The sequence below is a fragment of the Tamandua tetradactyla genome, chromosome 14 (assembly GCF_023851605.1).
Source record: "Tamandua tetradactyla isolate mTamTet1 chromosome 14, mTamTet1.pri, whole genome shotgun sequence".
Lineage (NCBI taxonomy): Eukaryota > Metazoa > Chordata > Mammalia > Pilosa > Myrmecophagidae > Tamandua > Tamandua tetradactyla.
The window spans coordinates 1,736,774-1,759,440 of NC_135340.1; the positions used below are offsets into that span (position 1 = coordinate 1,736,774).

A 22,667-nucleotide genomic window follows, 5' to 3' on the forward strand; every position below is an offset into this window, starting at 1 on the left:
TCATCTTATGCTGGCGGGACCTACAAGCAGACAAGCACCACATACTGGGCAGGATAAGAAAAACAGAGCCCAGAGACTTCACAGGAAAGTCTTTCAACCTGCTGGGTCTCACCATCAGGGAAAACTGATGCACAGGTGTCTCCTTCCTCCTGATAGGAGGCCAGTTTGGTCTGGGAAAATCTGGCTGGGGTCTATAATACCTAAGTAGACCCGCCTAAGGGTTGGGAGGGAAAGGCACCATACAAGCAGGGCAAGAAACAAGAACTGAGAAATTCTCTTCTGTTAAACAAAACTTAAGCTAGAGGTAAAGATAAAACTGAACTGAATGTCAAAGAACAGATGGACAACAAATTCATCCAGCAAGAAAACCCTAGGTAAAAGAACTGCAAGCACTCTCCAGAATAAACTAATTAAGGTAACTAAATGCCTTGACACCAGCAAAAAATAACAAATCACACTAGGAAAATTGAAGCTATGGCCCAGTCAAAGGAATAAACCAACAATTCAAATGAGCTACAGGAGCTGAAACAATTAATTCAGAACTACGAACAGACATGGAAAACCTCATCAAAAACCAAATCAGTGAATTGAGGGAGGATATAAAGAAGGCAGGGAATGAACAAAAAAAAAGAAATCTAAAGTCTGAAAAAACAAATCACAGAACTGATGGGAATGAAAGGCACAGTAGGAGAGATGGAAAAAACAACTGAAACCTACAATGGTAGATTTCAAGAGACAGAACATAGGATTGGTGAACTGGAGGACGGAACATCTGAAATCCAACAAGAAAAAGAAAATATAGGGAAAAAAATGGAAAAATATGAGCAGGGACTCAGGGAACTGAAAGACAATGTGAAGCATATGGATATACGTGTTGTGGATGTCCCAGAAGGAAAAGAGAAGGGAAAAGGAGGAGAAAAACTAATGGAGGAAATTATCACTGAAAATTTCCCAACTCTTATGAAAGAATTAAAATGAAAGATCCAAGAAGTTCAGCATACCCCAAAGAGAATAGATCCAAATAGACATACTCCAAGACATTTACTGATCAGAATGTCAGAGATCAAAGAGAAAGAGAGAATCTTGAAAGCAGCAAGAAAAAAGCAATCCATCACATACAAAGGAAGCCCAATAAGACTGTGCATAGATCTCTCGGCAGAAACCATGGAGGGAGAAGACAGTGAGATGATATATTTAAATTATTAAAAGAGAAAAACTGCCAACCAAGAATTCTATATCCAGCAAAATTGTCCTTCAAAAATGAGGGAGAAATTAAAACATTTTCAGACAAAAAAATCACTGAGAGAATTTGTGACCAAGAGACCAGCTCTGCAAGAAATACTAAAGGGAGCACTAGAGACAGATAGGAAAAGACAGAAGAGAGAAGTGTAGAGAGGAGTGTAGAAAGGAAGAGTATGAGTAAAGGTAAAAAAAGAAGGAAAATTAGATATGACATATAAAATCCAGAAGGCAAAATAGAAGAAAGTACTGCCCGTGCAGTAATAACACTAAATGTTAATGGATTAAACTCCCCAATCAAAAGACATAGTCTGGCAGAATGGATTAAAAAACAGGACCCATCTATATGCTGTCTCTACTCAAAGGACATGAGGGCAAGGACAGGAACGGACATCTGCACACCAGTGTTTATAGCAGCATTATTTACAATTACCAAGAGATGGAAACAGCCAAAATGTCCATCAACAGACGAGTGGCTAAACAAACTGTGGCATATACATATGATGGAATATAATGCAGCTGTAAGGCAGAATAAAGTTATGAAGTATGTAACAACAATGGATGGACCTTAAGGACATTATGCTGAGTGTGATTAGCCAAAAACAAAAGGACAAATACTGTATGGTCTCACTGATATGAACTGACATTAGTGAATAAACTTGGAATATTTTGTTGGTAACAGAGACCATCAGGAGATAGAAATAGGGTAAGATACTGGGTAATAAGAGCTGAAGGGATACAGACTGTGTAACAGGAATGAATATAAAAACTCAGAAATGGACAGCACAATACTACCTAACTGTAATACAATTATGTTAGAACACTGAATGAAGCTGAATGTGAGAATGATGGAGGAGGGTTGGAGGCATAAATGAAATCACAAAGAAAGATAGATGATAAAAATTGAGATGGTATAGTCTAGGAATGCCTAGAGTGTATAATGATAGTGACAATGTACAAATTTTAAAAATGTTTTTGCATGAGGAAGAACAAAGGAATGTCATTAATGCAGGGTGCTGAAAATAGATGGTAATTAATATTTTAAAATTTCATCCTATGTGTGAGACTAAATCAAAAGATGTTTATTTGGTACAAAATTTATGATTTGACTAGTGCATCTCCTAATATAACTTATGTAGATAGTTGGTTGAACAACATAAGTACATGGAACCTTGGGTAGGACATGAGATTTTGTTGATTTGTCCAGAGTGATGCCCCGATGAATCCCAGAGTGATTTGATCAGTGAATAAAAAAGTATTTGCAAAGTCCCCTTCAGGGAATGGTGAGAATGGGGGAAAATTCAGCCTCCTCAAATTGAATTCTTGATATTCTCACAAGTCTTGGGGTTTGTTCATATGAAACTTAATCCCACAAAGGATAGGTCAAGCCTACTTAAAATTAGGCCCAGGAGTCACCCCCAAGAGAGCCTCTTTTGTTGTTCAGATGTGGCCTCTCTCTCCAGCCAACACAACAGGCAAACTCACCACCCTCCCTCTGTCTACTTGGGACATGACTACCAAGGATGTGGACCTTCCTGGCAACGTGGGACAAAAATCCCAGAATGAGCTGAGACTTGGCATCAAGGGATTGAGAAAAACCTTCTCGACCAAAAGGAGGGAGTGAAATGAGACAAAGTGTTATTGACTGAGAGATTCTAAACAGAGTCGAGAGGTTATCCTGGAGGTTATTCTTAAGCTTTGAATAGATATCACCTTGTTAACCAAGATGTAATGGAGAGGCTGGAGGGAACTGCCTGAAAATGTAGAGCTGTGTTCCAGTAGCCATGTTTCTTGATGATGATTGTATAATGATACAGCTTTCACAGTGTGACTGTGTGATTGTGAAAACCTTGTATCTGATGCTCCTTTTATCTACCTTGTCGACAGACGAGTAGAACATATGGAATAAAAATAAATAATAGGGAGAACAAATGTTAAAATAAATTTAGTTTGAAATGCTAGTGATCAATGAAAGGGAGAGGTGAGGGCTATGGTATGTATAATCTTTTTTTTCTGTTTTCATTTTATTTCTTTTTTTGTTGTCTTTTTGTTTCTTTTTCTGAATTGACGCAAATGTCTAAGAAATGATCATGATGATGAATATGCAACTATGTGATGATATTGTGAATTACTGATTATATATGTAGAATGGAATGAGCATATACCAAGAATGTTTGTGTTTCTTTCCTGTAATTGTTTTTTTATTAATTAAAAAAATTAACTAACACAACATTTAGAAATCATTCCATTCTACATATACAATCAGTAATTGTTAATATCATCACATAGATGCATATTCATCGTTTCTTAGTACATTTGCATCGATTTAGAAAAAGAAATAGAAAGACAACAGAAAAAGAAATAAAACGATACTAGAGAGAAAAAAAAAGAAAAGAAAAAAAAAAACTATACCTCAGATGCAGCTTCATTCAGTGTTTTAACCTAATTACATTACAATTAGGTAGTATTGTGCTGTCCATTTCTGAGTTTTTGTATCCAGTCTTGTTGCACAGTCTGTATCCCTTCAACTCCAATTACCCATTATCTTACCCTATTTCTATCTCCTGATGGTCTCTGTTACCAATGACATATTCCAAGTTTATTCTCGAATGTCGGTTCACATCAGTGGGACCATACAGTATTTGTCCTTTAGTTTTTGGCTAGTCTCACTCAGCATAATGTTCTCTAGGTCCATCCATGTTATTACGTGCTTCATAAGTTTATTCTGTCTTAAAGCTGCATAATGTTCCATTGTATGTATATACCACAGTTTGTTTAGCCACTCGTCTGTTGATGGACATTTTGGCTGTTTCCATCTCTTTGCAATTGTAAATAATGCTGCTATAAACATTGGTGTGCAAATGTCCGTTTGTGTCTTTGCCCTTAAGTCCTCTGAGTAGATACCTAGCAATGGTATTGCTGGGTCATATGGCAATTCTATATTCAGCTTTTTGAGGAACCGCCAAACTGCCTTCCACAGTGGTTGCACCATTTGACATTCCCACCAACAGTGGATAAATGTGCCTCTTTCTCCACATCCTCTCCAGCACTTGTCATTTTCTGTTTTGTTGATAATGGCCATTCTGGTGAGTGTGAGATGATATCTCATTGTGGTTTTGATTTGCATTTCTCTAATGGCCAGGGACATTGAGGATCTCTTCATGTGCCTTTTGACCATTTGTATTTCCTCTTCTGAGAAGTGTCTGTTCAAGTCTTTTTCCCATTTTGTAATTGGGTTGGCTGTCTTTTTGTTGTTGAGTTGAACAATCTCTCTATAAATTCTGGATACTAGACCTTTATCTGATATGTCGTTTCCAAATATTGTCTCCCATTGTATAGGCTATCTTTCTACTTTCTTGATGAAGTTCTTTGATGCGCAAAAGTGTTTAATTTTGAGGAGCTCCCATTTATTTCTTTCTTTCTTCAGTGCTCTTGCTTTAGGTGTAAGGTCCATAAAACCACCTCCAGTTATAAGATTCATAAGATATCTCCCTACATTTTCCTCTGTTTTATGGTCTTAGACCTAATGTTTAGATCTTTGATCCATTTTGAGTTAACTTTTGTATAGGGTGTGAGATACGGGTCCTCTTTCATTCTTTTGCATATGGATATCCAGTTCTCTAGGCACCATTTATTGAAGAGACTGTTCTGTCCCAGGTGAGTTGGCTTGACTGCCTTATCAAAGATCAAATGTCCATAGATGAGAGGTTAATTTTTTTTAATTAATTTTTAATTAATTAATCAAATGTCCATAGATGAGAGATTAATTTTTTAATTAATAAAGAAAAAATTTTCAGTGATTTCTGTTTCCAGTTAACTGTTAATATATAGATATTTAATTGACCTTTTGCTTTGCTACCTTGATAAACTCAATATGGCACAGCCACATATTTTTAAGAAATTATAAACCCAGAGTTGCATTACACGTTAATATTTGCTTTCTTAGGTGAAATGTCAAATTTTAATTCTTGCAGAATGGGCTGAATTTTCTTTTCTCACTTTCCTTTAGCAGGATACTAGTTTTGCAACTAGTTAAATATTTTATGGCCTGGTTTTGTAGGCATGAACCAAAACGAAACTAATTCCCAAGTCTAGTTCCTCCCCTTTCTTGTAGTTAAGCAGTGGGGGTACTGGCTGGTCTCGTGGCGCGCTCTAGCATGCCATGACCATGCGTGGTTCTGGAAGAGACATTCAGGATACTTAACTTTGTTACTGTTTCTCAGCTGGCATGTGTTTAAGCTTTGAATAATTACTCTATTCTCTTTTTCTCCTCAGGTATTGGGAGAGTTGCAGCTACATCTCTAGGAAATTTAGCTAGCCATGGTTCTGAAGATTTTGCACTTCCTCCTGGCTGGTCTGTGGATTGGACAATGAGAGGGAGGAAGTATTACATAGATCACAACACAAACACGACTCACTGGAGCCACCCCCTTGAGCGAGAGGGCCTTCCGCCCGGCTGGGAGCGAGTGGAGGCCCCCGAGTTTGGGGCCTACTATGTAGACCACGTGAATAAGAAGGCCCAGTACAGGCACCCCTGTGCGCCTAGGTAGGACACCTTACTCTCAGCTGTCAGAGCGGAGGTTGTGTGATGACCTGTTTGGACTCATAAATTTTCATCAAGAGAAAGGCATCTTGAAGCTTAAGATTTGGAAATCTTATATTTCAAAGTTTACGACAGTTTCTCTAGACTCACCCTTGGTAGGAAAGACGTTAATAATTTTAAAAGGTACTTCTATTTAAACAGTGTCAAAAATAGGATTAGTGCTCTCCTGATAAGATTCTTCTTTGGAAGGCTAGAATGTTGTTTGTTGTAGATACCCAGAAAACTGAAAAAATTAAAGTAAAACATCTGCCTGTTCACATTTAAATTCTATAAATCATATAGGCCTATTTCCTATTAGGCCAAAATATACTTTTTGAATTATATCATTATAAGATCTTGCAGTTTTTATTCAGTTTCAAATATGATATTATGTTCCTCATTGTTGCTGCAGAAGAAAGTGGAAATTGGGAGTCAAGAGAATGTACCACATCTGTAATAAATGTAGCCAGCGATCATTTGGGCTGTTTTGATTGATACTGGGCTAATTGGTAGATTTAGTTTCTGGCCAAACATCTTATGCCTAATACCATAGCCAAATGTTCCCATGTGGCTCTTGGTATGTGCACTTGAGCACTTGAAATGTGATTAGTCCAAATTGTTTTGAGATGAGCTGTAAATATAAAATACACAGTTGATTTCCAGGTCTAAAAAAAGCTGGTATAACTTAGTAACAAAGTTGTAAATGTTTCAAATTAATAATATTTGATCTTCAAGAACTGAATTAGAAGATTAAAAATGGGTGAAATGACATCAACATTTGATAGATGTTACTTAATATCAACTGGCATAATACTGGTCTTTAATTTTAGCAGACATTTGTATTTTTAAAAATCCACTAAAATACTAGAAATATAAATTAGTTCTTTCAAGAACTACTTCAGAGGTATGTTTCATGTTTAAAGAGTGTTTAAATTCAGGGGACGGGGGAGGAAAATCACTAAAATTAGGAAAAAAACATTTTAATTTGTTACAAAGAAAACTAAACTTAATCACTATGGTATTGCTATTTATATATTTAGATTTACCGTTTTGACTTTGAAAAGCAGTTTTTTCCAATGGTTCCACTTGATGTCATTTAGGGTTTATGACATGACTTAGGCTCTCCTCCCTTGCCAAGAAGCAAACCTGTGGTAAAGTGTGCTTTTGCCACTATGGAGGTCTTTATGGTCCAGACAGTCAGACTCGAGAATATATTAAGTGTACTTTTCTGCTCATCATCATTAATCTTACATTGTTATAGAATTTTTGTAGTTTACAGAGCATTTCACAGTTAATTTGCATTTCTTAGTAGCTGTGTAGAAGTTAAACAGGAGAGAACAAGTGCCTTCCCTAAACTGTGTAGTATTAATTGCTACTTGAGTGTCTGCGTTATGCCAGTTCTTCGACTGGAGTACCTCCTTTCATTGCACAGTGCTTTATTATTGCACTCAACACACACTGCTTTTTTTTTTTTTTTTTTTTTTTTTTTAAAAATTAAAGGTTTGTGGCAACCTTGTGTTGAGCAAGTCTTTTGGTGCCATTTTTCCGGGCATGTGCTCACTTTGTGTCACATTTTAATTAAAGTACTTGTAGTATTTTTATAGACAATGCTGCTGTACACTTAATAGACTGCAGCATAATGTAAAGCTAACTTTTATATGCTCTCTGGGAAACAAAAAAATTCCTGTACCTCATTTCATTGTAATATTTGCTTTATTATGGTGGTCTCGAACCAAAGCTGCAGTATCTCCAAGGTCTGCTTGTAGAAATCTCCTGACTCACATTAGCTCATTTGATCCTGAGAACAACCATATGTGTTAATATTTCAGTTTTACAAATTAGAAGGGTGAGGCTCAGAGAAATAAAGCAGTTTTGCCTACAAACAATTAATAAGTGGCCAGACTGATATTAAAACCCAAGCTGTCTCAAAGCCTCAATTCTCTCCCACTTTCCAGTTGTACTATCAAGAAATATTTGAGTTTGAACCTACTAAGGAGTGAAGAAAGGAAGATAAAATTCAGTGCAGTTTGGACATTGAATTGTTAGCCACAATCTAACATTTCTTTTAATCCCAGTTTTGAATTGTAGTGACCTTTTCAGATTTATACATAAATCTGTGTTTTTGGAAATAGACCCCTTTTAGTTTGTAGTCTGGAATAGACCATTTTGGCCTCCCAGAATTCAGCATTTAATCACCAGGTGATTGAAGCTTTCCTTAGTGCTTTCCCATATAACATCTTCCACTCTTGCTATTTTCTTCCCTGCCCAACAAATACAGGGTATCAGAACCCATTAAAAGCATAATCTTTTTTATTATTAATATTTTTTTAATTGTGAAAAATAGCATATATACAAAAAAAAGCAATAAATTTCAGAGCACACCACAATAACTAGTTACGGAACAGAATTCAGAGTTTTTATGGGTTACAGTTCTGCAATTTTAGGTTTTTCCTTCTGGCTGCTCCAAGACACTGGAGACTTAAAAAAAAAAATCAGTGTAATGATGTAGGAGTTATACTCATTTGTTACATCCTGTCTTCTTTTTTATAATTCCACCTTTTCCCTTGATTTTTAAAAATGTATTTATTTCTTCAGTGATATTATGTATTCACATACCATATAATCATCCAAGGTGTATAATCAGTGGTTCACATTATCATCATATAGCTGTTAAAAGCGTGGTCTTTTTATTTTAAGCTTCATTATGATTTAAAACAGATTTTAATCAGCTCTCATAATGCCACAGTTAATGTGACTGTTTGAGGCACGAAACCCACCCCGACTGCACTGTCTGTCACCAGCCCCTCTGCAGTTTGCAGAAGAAGGGAAGCATCCGTTCTCCTTCTAAGAGAGAAACTGTCAGCTTTTCCATTATGAATTTACAGCTAACTACTAAATAGAAACTGAACCTTATAATTTTAGTTTTAAGCCTTTGTGCTAAAGGTTACAATTTAGCTTTAATTTTTTGATGGTCCCTTTGAAGCTGTCCTTGAAAAGAATAAATACCATCCAGAAGAAATCTCTTAACAGTATGTAAAGGCTTACTTAGGCTTATAGCCATCACTAGGGACCTGTCTGTTTTCAGGAGAAGGTGGTTATTACTTCCCTACAGTATGGCAGAGAAAACTAGAACCTTTTCATAAGAAGTCATCTTTTAGGTGGTAGAAGGGATTCACACAGGTGGGACAGGAGGCACATTGAAAGAAGCCTAAATATTATTTGTTATTTATAATGTCTTGTTCAGACATAGGATCTTTATCCTAGTGAATGTTAATTTTTTCTTCCTAGTGTCCCTCGGTATGATCAACCTCCTCCTGTCGCATACCAGCCACAGCAGACTGAAAGAAACCAGTCCCTTTTGGTCCCTGCAAATCCTTACCATACTGCAGAAATTCCAGACTGGCTTCAGGTTTATGCCCGAGCTCCTGTGAAGTAAGTGAATTTAAAGCAGAAAACTTTGTTAAGGGGGGGGTGGAGGGTTAAATGAATTCTCTGGGCTGCTTAATTCAAGCAGTGCTACCCTTTTTTTCCCCCTTAATAATGTTGGGTTTCTAAGTATTATTTTGTTTGAAGAAAGGATATCACAGCTTAGAAAGTTTGAAAATCGTTGGTTAGGAATATTAGTTCTATAAATACCGATTGACTTTTTTTATTTCTTTGTGTGAGCCCTGTGCTATACTATATTACGGTTGCAGTTAGAAGCTTACATTGCCATAAACTTGTAAATAAGTGGTACAGTAACTATGATAAAAGCTGCAGTACAGGTAAGTCCTAGGTACATGGGTAAAGCAAAACAAGACACAAAGATGTTTGGGGAAATGCATCATTCCCTTTTCTCTTTTCATAACTATTGATCTGGGCCTGAATAGTTACAGACTGAAAAGAGAATAGTTTCATAACTATTGATCTGGGCCCGACGGAGAGCAAGACAGGATCTCTAAGGGTAGCAGTCTAAAAGCATCTGTTTTGTTGCATTTTTTTTTTAAGTCAAATTTAAACCTTGGCAATGTAGTTAAAAAAGAAAAGACTTTAATTATAGGTATTTTGCAAGTTAATAAATAATGCTTGTCCAAAGTTTGGCTTTAGTGTATCTAAAATGAGATACACATTTATCCATAGAAGTTACCATAGTTAAGTGTCTGGGTGAACCCACAAAATCCTCTTTATCTCATAGTATCCGTATAGTACATGAACAGGATAGGTATGGTAGCAATTTTCCTCCCCTTTTCCTCTCTTCTTTTGCCTTTAACACCACCTGACCTACTACTATCTATCGCCTAATAATACCGATCCTGTATATGTATGCTGATCTAACTCATGTGAAATGGGTATATATTTATATTTTCCCTTAAGTCTAGAAGAACATATGTTCAACTGTTCATCTTGATTATTTCCAGAATGGGTTGGTGAGATTGAACAGGGTTATTCTTTCTACTTTATATTCTTTCTACTCTGTAGTCATTGTTAAAAAGAAATAACATAAGCTCTCCTTTTTGGGAAAAAGATAGTACTTAATGGAACCCCTGATTTCCTGTGAAAAGAAGCAGACTCTCAAAGGTTGCAGTCCCTTCCAGCTCTGTGAGCTAACTAGAAAGTTTATGGAAACCAGCAACGTGTTCTTGTTCAGATAGGTTAGAACTCTCCCAGAATGGGCCAGGTTGGAAAGAGGGAGCGAGCACTTGACTGTTTAAAAAGTTAAATAGGAGGCCTGGAAATACGTTACTTTCTTGTTGGTCCCAAGTTTATGCCTCTGAAGAGGAGAGAAATGCATGATATTGTTCTGTCAAGAAAGGGTGAGCTGTCAGCTGCAAATTAGATCATGGAATATTTACTTACCTCATCAAAAAGCGATGTTTTAGCAAAAAATTAGCTTGTTTCTACCTTTTGCTTCCCAAACAATTGAGATGCTTCTAACTTCCTGAAATTCTTCAGTTTCGTCTTTAGCAGTAACTTACCAACACAATTTTTGTATACTTCCATTCAGCAGCTGACTTAGAAACAGACTGTTTCAAAATTATTTATTTTTGAAAAGTTGTTTCTAAGTCTGCTTTCAGAAGTCTGCAGCACATGGTATAATTGTCGTCAGGCTGAACTATAATAGACCATAGACAGACCATCAGGAACATATTTACTTCATGCTTTTCCTTTTCCCACCCCCACCCCAGTTCCCAGCAGTATTTTGGGAAGGGCTTTTTATTCCTACAGGCTGCCAGTCCCACAGGGTCTCCCTTGGCCCAGCTCTGGGTGAGGTGGAGAGGAAGGGAGAGAGAGGGCATGCTGAGGGGGCTGCTGGGAGGCTCCGGCTACAGAGCCGTACCTGGAGCTGGGGATAGCATGCGCTGGGACAGGTGTAAGTGTAACATTTATAGTCTTAGTCTCCTTTCTTCTTCTCGGCTAGAGAGCACACAGATGATAAATAAGCTCAACATTCTTCCATTGTGCATTAGTAGACATTGTCGCATGCCCTTCAGCTATAGAATTCAGACTCTGGTGGATTAAGGATTTTGTTAGGAATTACGAATTTGTTTCAGATAAATTAAAAAAAATCCCACCTGGTGGCTACTAACAGTTTTATTTTGTTCAAACTGTCAACTTGAAAAAGAAAAATGAGGAGATTGTATTCTCAGCCAGGAAACTAAGAAGCTGAAATGTTAGTGGGTAGATAAATAGCTGCATGAGCGGCAGAGGTTCTAGAATCACTTCCAAGTGATTTTCCTGTATGCTCGCGGGTATGACCTCTCCATGTAGGTGTTAAGGGGTTACAGTTTCCCATTAAAGAGAATACAAAGCTTTCTTCCAAGTATCTATTAGTAAATAGACAGTGCTTATTAAATAATTAAATAAAAATGCAAACCCAAGGAATTATGTTTACCTTATGGTTTTGCATATTTTACACCTGGTGTCCCTGGTATGCATGTCAGAGCTGGGCAGAAATGTACGTCAACAGTGGCACACACTGCATGCAGCTCATTCTAGCTGCTCAGTGTTTCTTTTCTATTTCCCTTTTTTAAGACTGTTTTTACATTAGACAAGTCATCCTTTTGGAATAAGATGGCAAAGAATTACCAAACAGCAAAATCCTGTTGGATAGAAAATATTATAAATAATTATTGAAAACAAATCTACTAGAATCTGCAGTGCAAACTTCCTGTTATGTCTGCTGTGCAGTATGGTTTGAGAATCAGGATTGCTCTGTTAATTCTTTGCCTAGTCTTAGTGGATATTAACATCCAAAGCCACTACCTCAAAGCACCTTGGTCTATTGTTCCCTGCCTTTCTGAACGTTTAACTACTAAAGACTTATGCAAGAGATATATAATTTTATATTAGTTTTCTAATTTTTCATCTGTTATATGAGAAAATTGGATTACAGTGATGTCTTAGGATCTTTTTCGATTCGTAGTTGGCTGTGTACTTCCTTCTCAGCATGTGACCCACTTGCCATTGCAGAAGGACTCCAGGCCTTCTGAAGTACATGCAGATAGGATTTTGCTGAGTCCTTCCCCACATTATGGCATCTTCTACAGTCTCATTCTCTCATTTTGAAATGAATTTATTATTTCCTTCCTGTTTGAGTTTTTCTGGGTTTTTTTTGTTTTGTTTTGTTTTAATATTGTTTACCAAATCTCAGGAATACTAAGCCCATGTTTGATTATTCTTCACTCCTCCCTATTCTGTTTAGTTTCTTGCTTGCGTAGTGAACAGTGTTCCAACTCAAAAAGCTCTGCCAACACTAACACCACCAGTGAATGACTTTGCCTAGTTCTTCACAGTGTGGTCTAACGTCTTCTTAAGTCCCTGCCAGTTCACAATTCTATGAATGGCATAGAATATGATCTTCAGAAATTATAGAATCAGTGTGTTTTGAAATCTGTGTTTATGTTGGTCTGCAGTTAATATTAGAGTAACTGATATTTAGGATTAGAAAAAGCAGATACATATTCTTTAACTTAAACTGAAATGAAGTTTTTTTCTTTACCTAAAACATAGTGTACTCTAGTTAAATATCAGTTAATAACTTGCTATTTCTAGTTAAGGTGTATGATTTGTTAAGTTGAATAGTAAAGTTCATGTGTATAAAAATGTACTGGATTATTGCTATGCTTGTGTGTGTGTTGTGAACACATGGATGACTGTTCTGAAACAGATATGACCACATTCTGAAGTGGGAGCTCTTCCAGCTGGCTGACCTGGACACGTACCAGGGGATGCTGAAGCTGCTCTTCATGAAAGAACTGGAACAGATTGTTAAAATGTATGAAGCTTACAGACAGGCCCTTCTCACAGAGCTGGAAAACCGCAAGCAGAGACAGCAGTGGTATGCCCAGCAACATGGCAAGAATTTTTAAGTTAATTTTTTTAATAGAAATTTAAATTTTATAATGGCTTTAAAATATTTTCACAGATCTGAAAAAGAAACTGCAGACAGTTACTCTGGTTAATAAAGGCAGCTTTTTTGGAAATTATAAAATTCTAATTTTACATGTATTTTGTCACTAGAAATGTTCTTTTTTATTGGACAAAAAATATGCATTTATAATTCTAAGAGCCAACATTGCAAACACTTCCAAGTGTGTATGAGGAAACCGCTTTGAGTATCTTTGATGCAGACAGTACAGCAAGAAATGTCATTATAGCCATATGTGAAACATGAAATGACCACTTGGTAATCTCTTACAGAAGTACCTGTCTTTATTTTTAGGATAAAAAAAAAGATAATCTATGCATTATCTAAAGATGTTTGCCGCTTTAGTGTGGAGTGTTGTCTGGAATGGGATCGTTGAAATAATACTGTGGTACAGTTCAAAACATGAAGTAGAATTGGGGACCTATATTGTAATGAATCTTTGTATTATAATGTATGGGACTCCTGGCCCTCCAAATGTAAAGAAACATTTTAAAGTGCATCAAGAAGATGTTTTGGGTATAAAAGGGAGAAGGGCCTGTCATCTCTGAGGGCTAAATGTGGGCATGAGGCCTAGCCTGGAAGGCGTGCGTGGTCTGCAGAGCTGATAACTGGCATCGCTCCCATTTCCTGTGTGGCCCTGCCCCCGGCACACGGGCCTTCTTGCAGCTGGGCCACGCTGCTAAAACCCAGTCAGGGATTCAGTAAGACAGCTTGCTTGTTAAGTGGATCTTGCATTACTTTTCTATATTTCTGAGAGTGTGTCACAAAACTTTAAAATTGTATTATTTCCCTCCCAGTATTTTGTTTTTCCTTTTGCTTTAATAGTTGTCCAGATGTTGTCCACAATTAGTGAAATACATTTCATTGAAGATAGGTATTTTGGCACTTCTAGCCTGTAAATCTCTAGAATTCAATGAATTCCAACATTAGTCAAGGTGGCTCTTTAGTTATTTGTATGTTGTAAATATGTAAATATATATTTTAGATATTCTCTTCAGAAATACAAAGCACTCCCAGTTAGATGTCATTGAGTTTGAATTGTTGCTAAAATGTTGAAAATGTTAAGTGTTTGATTTTTACATGACAAATTTATTAAATATATTTTTGTGAAAGCTAAATGTTTGGTGTTTGATTCTGTGTTTTAAATATAATGCTATGTATTAGTTAGGGTTCTCTAGAGAAACAGAACCAACAGGGAACACTTGCAAATATAAAATTTATGAAAGTGTCTCACGTGACCGTAGGAACGCAGAGTCCAAAATCCACAGGGCAGGCTGCGAAGCCGATGACTCCAATGGATGGCCTGGACGAACTCCACAGGAGAGGCTCACCAGCCAAAGCAGGAATGCAACCTGTCTCCTCTGAGTCCTCCTTAAAAGGCTTCCCATGATTGGATTTAGCATCACTAATTGCAGAAGACACTCCCCTTTGGCTGATTACAAATGGAATCAGCTGTGGATGTAGCTGACGTGATCATGACCTAATCCTATGAAATGTCCTCATTGCAACAGACAGGCCAGCGCTTGCCCAATCAGATGAACAGGTACCACAACTTGGCCAAGTTGACACCTGTCCCTAACCATGACATGCTATAAATATTTTATTTTTCTGTTCAGAAGGCCCAAAGACAAAGCAAGCAATATAATCAAAGGGGTATTAAAAATGAAGAAAATACAGGTAGAGGAATTTTATCACTGGGAAAAGACTGAACTTTCTAAGATGTGAGCTTATGTAGCTTACATATTCTTAATTATTCTTTCCTGTGTTGCTCCTTATTTTATTGTATTGCCATTTAATTCAGTTTAAGGTTAAGCTGTTTCTAAGAAAGAAATTATTATGTTTGACATCTCCCAGATAAGAAGCCTTATCATTACCACACTTTTTTCTCTAGTGTGATCAGTGGAGTCTGATTGGTGAAACTCAGCTAGACATTTTAGTCATTACAGAAATTGAGTCACTAGTTTAAAATAACTGGAAGATACCTTAAAGTGGAAATGTAACATTTGTAATGGTGTCAATATTAAGGGAAATGCATTTTGAATTTAAGAAAGAAAGAGAAAACCATCATTGTATAGTGGTACCTCCCAAATACTTCCAAATTGAGTAAGCGTTTGTTTTTAATCTTAGGAACCAAAGTACACTTTAATAATAGTTCACATGTTAAAAGAATAAACCTATGAAGCATACATTTTTTGCATACCAAATGAAAAAATACACAGTGCAGTGAAATGGAAATACATATACAGAATGATTTTTGTGTATTTTTTATCACGAGTTTATATTCTATATTAAATCATAGTATAAAAGAAGCAATATAGTTTTTAACAGCAAATGAAAAGCTTCTCTTAAATAAAAACATACCTAAGAGCTCATGGTATGTATAAGATGATATAGATTGAATCAAGCCTGCTGAGTCACGATACTATGCTTTAACAAATGATTATGTGAAGTAATTAAAAAATTACTCTGTAGAAATTAAATATTCAAACATGGAGTAATATCACTGCATGGTTAAATTATAACTGGGTAGGAGTAGTTAGTAATTCAAGCAGAATACATAAACTGTCATCATAAATAGACAAATACTGTAAATTATAACAACATATTTAAAGACAAAATCTGGAAACTGTACATGTTAACAAAATGATATAACCGTGCATACACACATCTGCTTATTAAACACTAAAATAAAAACTAAACCATTATGCAGTTTTCAGAAGTGTTTGGTATTTTACTCTGTTCTGACGGAAGCGCTCTGAATGTTTGCATGGAGACATAAAACTGAATATTTAACTGATAACTGGTCATGCACCTATATATTTTTTTAAATTTGAATCACATTTTCTTCTTTTCTGATTCTTCAGTAGAGTCTGACTTTGGTGCAGGAAAAGCATGATGATACAGATGTCTATGGGTTGCTGCTGCACTGTAAAGCTTGTATAAAGCCTAGAAATATAAGAATCTAGATTATAAAACATTTGATTAAGCACACACATGTACAGTTTTCCTCTTAGAGCAGTTTAATGGTACTGTATAAAAAATTTAGCATATTAAATTTGGAATCATTAATCTATTTAAAATACAATTAATATTAAAATATAATAAATTAATATCTAGTTTCTTAGAACTCAAAAGTATTTTTAACTCTCCAGTGTGTGTATGTTGCTGCTTTTGTGGATTGATCTTCATTGTTTTATTCTCAGATGGTGTTTCCTTTTACCTTGCATACTTCTTAAAGCAGGGTTTCCCAACCAGTATGCCCCAGGGGTGTGTTGAGAATTTACAATGTGAATCTTACTACTTCTAAAGGAATTATAGGACCTGATAATTTCTGACTGCCAACAGCTAGTTTATTTTGCTTAGTTAGCCCACTTGCTTTCAGGGTTTCCAGTATGTTCTCTAGAAGGGACCACTTTTATTCTCCATTATTTCCTGATCATTTACACAGCTAAGCAAGTATATTACCCCTCCCCTCATTTTTTATGCTCTCCTGCCTTATTTCTGTTAGTTTCTATCTTACAAAATCTTATTCATAAATATTACCTTAGAGAGGCTTTCTTTATTCAAACTACCATTGTGACTTTCTTTGCATTCTTTTAACTACTGGAATCAAATTTTCACTTCTTGTATACATTGCCTTATGGAAGTGTCCATAAATATTTTCATGCGTGTTTTATTCCCCCCAACTAGTGTCTAAGGTCCATCCTCTCCTTTGACTTTCACACATAATGAATGCTCAGTTAAGAATGACTTGTTTGGGTGGGCCACGGTGGCTCAGCAGGCAAGAATGCTCGCCTGCCATGCCAGAGGGCCTGGGTTCGATTCCCGGTGCCTGCCCATGTTAAAAAAAAAAAAAAGAATGACTTGTTTGATTTCGTTCTGGGGTATGTAAATGTGTTTAAATTTATTAAGTTGGATAAAAGCGTAATATCCCTGCTATAATTAAATAATAATCCATTCCTAGGAAGTCTTGTTAAGTTTTATTATTTGTGAGCCTCTGTGGCTAATTTCTTTTGTTTTTTTTGTTTTTTAGGTTAAAGCATTAGGTCTGAATGAAACCACGAATGCAAATTTGTACAACATGGCATTGTCCTAGTATTGTTATATTTTGATTTGGACACTTAGTTTAATTTCCTTTTCTCTTAAAAAAATTTTTTTTCTGTAGTTTGATGGACATAGTTGAAATTTGTTTTTACTTTATAAACTAAGAATATCTGCAATTTACATGAAACTATATCATTAATATTTGATTAGAGGGTATGATCCAGGTACACTGACAATAGAAACTAAGGGGAAAAAATTATACGCTGTCTTTACAGTTGTTCCAATCAGCTTTGCTTCCTGAAGATAATGACCTAAATGATTCCGCAGGGATTTTTTTTTAAGTGTAACAAATGAATCCTTTGTTGAAGCTTAGACTCTGTCCTCAGATAGTTTCACACATAAGCTGTAGGAGAAATGAACACTTGATTTATAGGGCAAATCTGAGGTATGCCCAAAAAGTTGCATGGCACACAGGTCTAGGGCCTGCCTAAAGGGCTATAGGTAACTGGCGCTCAGATGCAACTTCTAAAGATTGTAGCTCCATTTAAAAACCCTCCAGCGGCAGAACTTAACTTGTTTGACTCAGCAGGATAGCACATGCCAGAGCTAAATTTAGAATTTTGGCTACAGACAGAGAATGCAAAACAGTTAACAGTCACAAAAGTATGATAGCAATTCATCTGTTTCACATGCAGATCAAATCATATATTATGTATATAATAAATATTATAAAGCTATGCTAAAAATTCACAATCTTTAAATGTTGGAGGAACCTAGGAGCAGTAGTCACCAAAGATTTTCTAATCTACATTTAGGCATTTAATAACTAGTTCGTTTATAAAGTAATGTAATGTTTATAAATATGTCACTCCTAATGTAAAAAAATTTAACTTACCTCATTTGTAGTCCCCTGTGGCAAAGGCATTTTTTAAAAGAAAGAAAAAAAAAAAAGAATGTATGTCCTGCTTCATTGATAGTGTTATTCAACTTTACAGCATTAATTTGTGGGCATTTAAGAACACAAATTCCTACAGGTTTTTCAGATATGTTACATGTTTTATCCGAATCTTCTGAAAAGCCCAATTCTGCATTCTTCATACGTTTCAGCACCATATTCTAGAGGGGCTTTTTGGGATTAGCTTTAAATAGTCCCTCAATTCCAAAAGGTTGAGGGGGGGCTATTTGAGATGGTGACTCAGAGGATCCGGTTTCTCCTTCGTTCTTTTCCCATAGTGCTACCATAGTTTCTCTCCACTAGATTCTCCAAAGGTACAAGGTAAGTCCATTGGTTACAATTCTATTGTAAAGAATATGTGTAAGTATTCTCTTACTACCGGGAGAATTACAGCTATTATTCCTGCAGACTATAAAAGTTCACAAGTCTTCAAAAGTTTATGAAGAATCTCAACTTGTAGCTTTACTAAATTCCCCTAAATCTCATGAGATACCTGAAGACACTTCCAGGATGATATAATGAGTTAATCATTATCCTAGTTTGCTTATAATTGTCTCTCATATCCATAATCTGTTATTAGACAGTGGACCATTTGGCCCTGACTTCCTTGGACCAGAAAGGACACCCAAACCATGAGCAGCAGGTCCAGAGGTTGACCACAGGCTTATTCTTTGGCCTGGTGCAAAAGTCTAGCTCAACTAGAGACAATTTGAGTAATCCAATGTTGCTTTTGGGAGCTCACGCTAACAGAAGTGATGACACAGTGACTATGATACGTGCTTCTACCCACAGCCAGAGCTAGGCAGTGAAGTAATGCTGATAACTCTTTGAGTCACAGTCAGCTAAATAAAACTTATCTTTGGTTTTCTTGTATTTCTTTTAAATTTTAACATTTTTTGGACAAGAGAACGTTAAAAACCCTACTTACTCCATGTATTTTGAGAAACAATGAAATGTTAACTGGAAAACCATTGCATGAGATTTTGCATGTTTATTATAGTTAGATGTCTGTAACTTGTCACCTTGAACTGCCTGTAAAGTTTTAGAAGAATGGGGCCCCTAGCCGTGCTCTTCTGTACAGCCCCAACATGTAATAAGTACCTGGTACGGAGACGGCAATCACATGCATGCCAAACTGAGGTGGAAAGAATGAGGTTTTCCTACCTGGTCCCACAGGGCTGCGGCCACCTGGTCGATGACAGCGCCCAGCTCTCGGTACTCCCCGGAGTAGCGGATGTACGCCCATGTGCACAGGGTGATGAGGGTCAGCCCCATCACCATGTTGCACAGGCTGGCGATGATGTCCAGGCCGACGAACCCGGTTACGCCAGCAGTCACGTACGTGATGAAGATGACGACGAACAGTGTGGCTGGGGTGCGCGCTGCGTGGAAGATGTTTTTGCTATCGTTGTGCTTGATATACTGGATGTAAAGTTCATCTATTTCACTCTCCAGCTGCTGCAGGTAGCGCCGACTGAACTCCTCCCCGCCCATCTTCTTCACCCCTCGAAACAGCTTCACAGATTCTTCCTTAAGCTCCTGATGTTTGGTCTGGAGGTCATTAGGGGCCAGAAATGGCTTGTCACCACCACAGATCTGTGCAGAGAAATACGTGCTTATGCAATACAGAAAAGAGTTGCCAAAACTTACCACTTAAGTAGAGTTTGTTAGAACATGTAAATAATCAGAAGGAACCTACATATTTGTTTTGTCGGTCCACAACTTCCCACCCTCTGTATTTATGAGGATGACAACTAGTGGGACTGGTATTTCTATAGCTGTGCCATTCTTAAGTTTTACTTTCTTTTTGACACAGGAAAAGATTAATCCATGACTTAATCCAAATTCCAAAGATGAAAAGCATGAAATAAATTGAAGTGCAAGCTGAATTCATTCATAGAATGAATGCAAGTTCCTCGAGGAAATCTATGTGAACTAGACTGAAGTAACTGTTGACTAGTGAAGTTTAAATCAGTGAGCAGTGCTATAAAGCACTCTTAAGTAAAATAGTGAAATATATATTTTTTGGCTATTTCACTGATTTTTATTTGAATAGAGCCCATTGAGTATTTTCCTATGAGACTAAGTGGAAGCATATTACATGTTATTGGACACATTTTCACTTTTTTTGAGAAATTATAAGGGAAATCTTGATTAAAGATATGATTCACTTTCATCGAGATTTAATTGTATAATCTCATTCTGATTAACCTTTATAAACACTGTTCTATATGCTGCATTTCCCTTGATTTTTAAACTCCAATTTTAGATGTACCTTTGATTTTACAACATTTTTGTGAAAAAACAAACTATCACATTAGTAGATATACTCAGTAATTATAAGGTGCATCCTAATTTGGAATGTAAAAATGGGAAATAGAGTATGAGGTGTTAACTTTTGAGATTTAATTTCTTTTTTTTCCTAAAAGGTTTTATCATGAACATAGAAATACTGGAATTGTGGACTGCAGGGCATTGCAGTGGTGAGAGTAGCATATGTTATAGTAACCATTAAACCTTACAATTGGTGGGATAATTTGGCCCCCCCAAAAAAGTGAGAAAAAAAGAATATTAAATGTTAATGAGACAACTCATTTTGAAGGTCTTTAAAATTCTGCAATCAGCATTATTTTGTTGTAAAGTTTTAGGAATTCAATAAAAAGAAATGTGAATAAGTCAGTGCTACCGCTTATTTACATATATGCATGCAGTGCAACTTACAAGAAAAATAAGTATGAACTCATTGAAGGTGTACTGATTTTATTTAAAATATAATTTAAAACATTTCATTCTTACCTCTTCCATTTTTTTGTTGTATGTATCCTTGGCAGTTGCCACGGCTGCTAAATTGTTAGCTTCTGCTGTGGCCTTTGGACAGAGTACAAGATATGTAAATGGAGTTCACGTGCAAGAAATGTGCAAAAAAAACTAAAACAAAATCAGCACATAATTTGAAATTGTTGAAGTATTTCCACAGTATTTTTTTAAAAATAAGTAAAGTTAAAATTTCAGACTTATAAAACACGGAATTTTATTCAAACCACAGTCTTAAATTTTCATTTCAAAGATTTTTCCTCCCTTAAATATTTTTAAGTCTCTCACTAAAACTAAAAAAAAAAATCTAATAACCTATTCAATAATACATAGTTTATTATATATAATAACAGTACATGGCAAATAATATATAGTATGTTATATATTACTAATATATAAAATATATGTGTCAATTTGTGGACTGTTGCTGAATATAACAATGTATCATTGATGACAAAAAGGGACTATTAAGAACTTAAAAGATAATGTAAGAAAAAAACTAGTTTCTCTTTTTTAAATGTTGTGATAATACATACAACGTCACATTTTCCACTTTAACCACCACTTTGAACCTGTGGTCCAGTGGTTTGCTACATTCACAACGTCACGTCGCCTTCGCCACCATCTGTTACCAAAACCCTTCCAGCAGCCAGACAGACTGCACCCATCACGCGTCAGCTCCCCGTTCCCCAGCTCTGCCGTCGTCGTGGAAACCACTTGCTTAAAACCTGTACCTGCTTTTTCTATACTTGTTGTTACATGTTTGAATCTAAATCACAGCGGGACTGTTTCATAAACAAATTCAATGCAAAGAGTATGAAAACTATGGCATAACGGATTCGTATCTCAGCCCAAATGTGGCTGCTCTATTTGTATGTGAAAAATGTTCAGATGAACACATAAATGAGTAAAATACTTAGGAAAAATCATTCTGTCCAGCAGTTTTTATAACTTCTGACAGCCAGACTGGAGCATGTGTGAATACAAACATGGAAACTTAGTTTAGTGACAAGTTTGTTTTAAAAACTTCATGCCTCCTAATTAATAAATACCTGTAACATGGACTTGGGATGTGGTAATTCTTCACCTTGATAGATCTTTATATAAGCCTTTAAAAAAAAATAAAAGATTCATGTTCAAACAATTCCATTCAATATTTCTCCAGTCCTGTTAAATTTCATTTTCAGATCTTGACAATTTTAATGAGTATTTTCGGGAACCAGTAACTATTATCTCTTTCACTCTCACTTTCTCTTCCTTGGCTCATGTTACTCTCTTTTCCTGAGCTGTGGTTTTGCACACTGCCACTTGGCAACGCTTCCTGCGAGGCTCAGCGCCGCCTCCTTTGAACTTTCTCAGGCCCTCCTGCTGGGGGTGACCCCCTTTGCGTTTCCCACAAGAACTCGCCGATTCCGTAAGCCTTATGGAACAGATTTGTGTAAGGGTCCTGAATCTTCTAAAAGACTTTTAAGTTTCTCCACAGTGTTAGGCATAATAAGAATTCAGATTCTGGATGAAGAAGTAATATGTCATTGCTGAAAGTTATATGGGGAAGTAGATCATACAGAAAGCATATAATGGCATTTTAATAACAAAACATGAAATTTTTAAATGTATGAGTCCTT

At 36.3% G+C, this 22,667-nt stretch overlaps 2 protein-coding genes across 6 annotated transcripts in view; one reads left to right on the forward strand and one right to left on the reverse strand.

Annotated features, from left to right (window-relative positions):
* The window catches only part of SAV1 (salvador family WW domain containing protein 1), a 52,138-nt gene extending 33,147 nt beyond the window's left edge, over window positions 1–18,991 (forward strand). Inside the window, exons 3-5 of one of the 3 annotated variants that reach the window (XM_077126793.1) lie at window positions 5,515–5,785; window positions 9,110–9,253; window positions 12,969–14,494. In XM_077126793.1, coding sequence (XP_076982908.1) covers window positions 5,515–5,785; window positions 9,110–9,253; window positions 12,969–13,170 — 617 coding nt within the window. In that variant the 3' untranslated portion in view covers window positions 13,171–14,494. Of the gene's footprint in view, window positions 1–5,514; window positions 5,786–9,109; window positions 9,254–12,968; window positions 14,496–17,262 lie in introns of those variants that run through there. The other 2 variants (XM_077126794.1, XM_077126792.1) reach the window with 2 other exon arrangements.
* Window positions 14,705–22,667, reverse strand: part of ATL1 (atlastin GTPase 1) — a 91,710-nt gene continuing 83,747 nt past the window's right edge. Inside the window, exons 10-14 of one of the 3 annotated variants that reach the window (XM_077126791.1) lie at window positions 22,095–22,151; window positions 21,025–21,096; window positions 19,393–19,824; window positions 18,169–18,183; window positions 14,705–16,175 (exon numbers count right to left, since the gene is read on the reverse strand). In XM_077126791.1, the coding sequence (XP_076982906.1) occupies window positions 16,065–16,175; window positions 18,169–18,183; window positions 19,393–19,824; window positions 21,025–21,096; window positions 22,095–22,151 (687 nt within the window). In that variant the 3' untranslated portion in view covers window positions 14,705–16,064. The remainder of the gene's footprint in view (window positions 16,176–18,168; window positions 18,184–19,392; window positions 19,825–21,024; window positions 21,097–22,094; window positions 22,152–22,667) is intronic. The other 2 variants (XM_077126789.1, XM_077126790.1) reach the window with 2 other exon arrangements.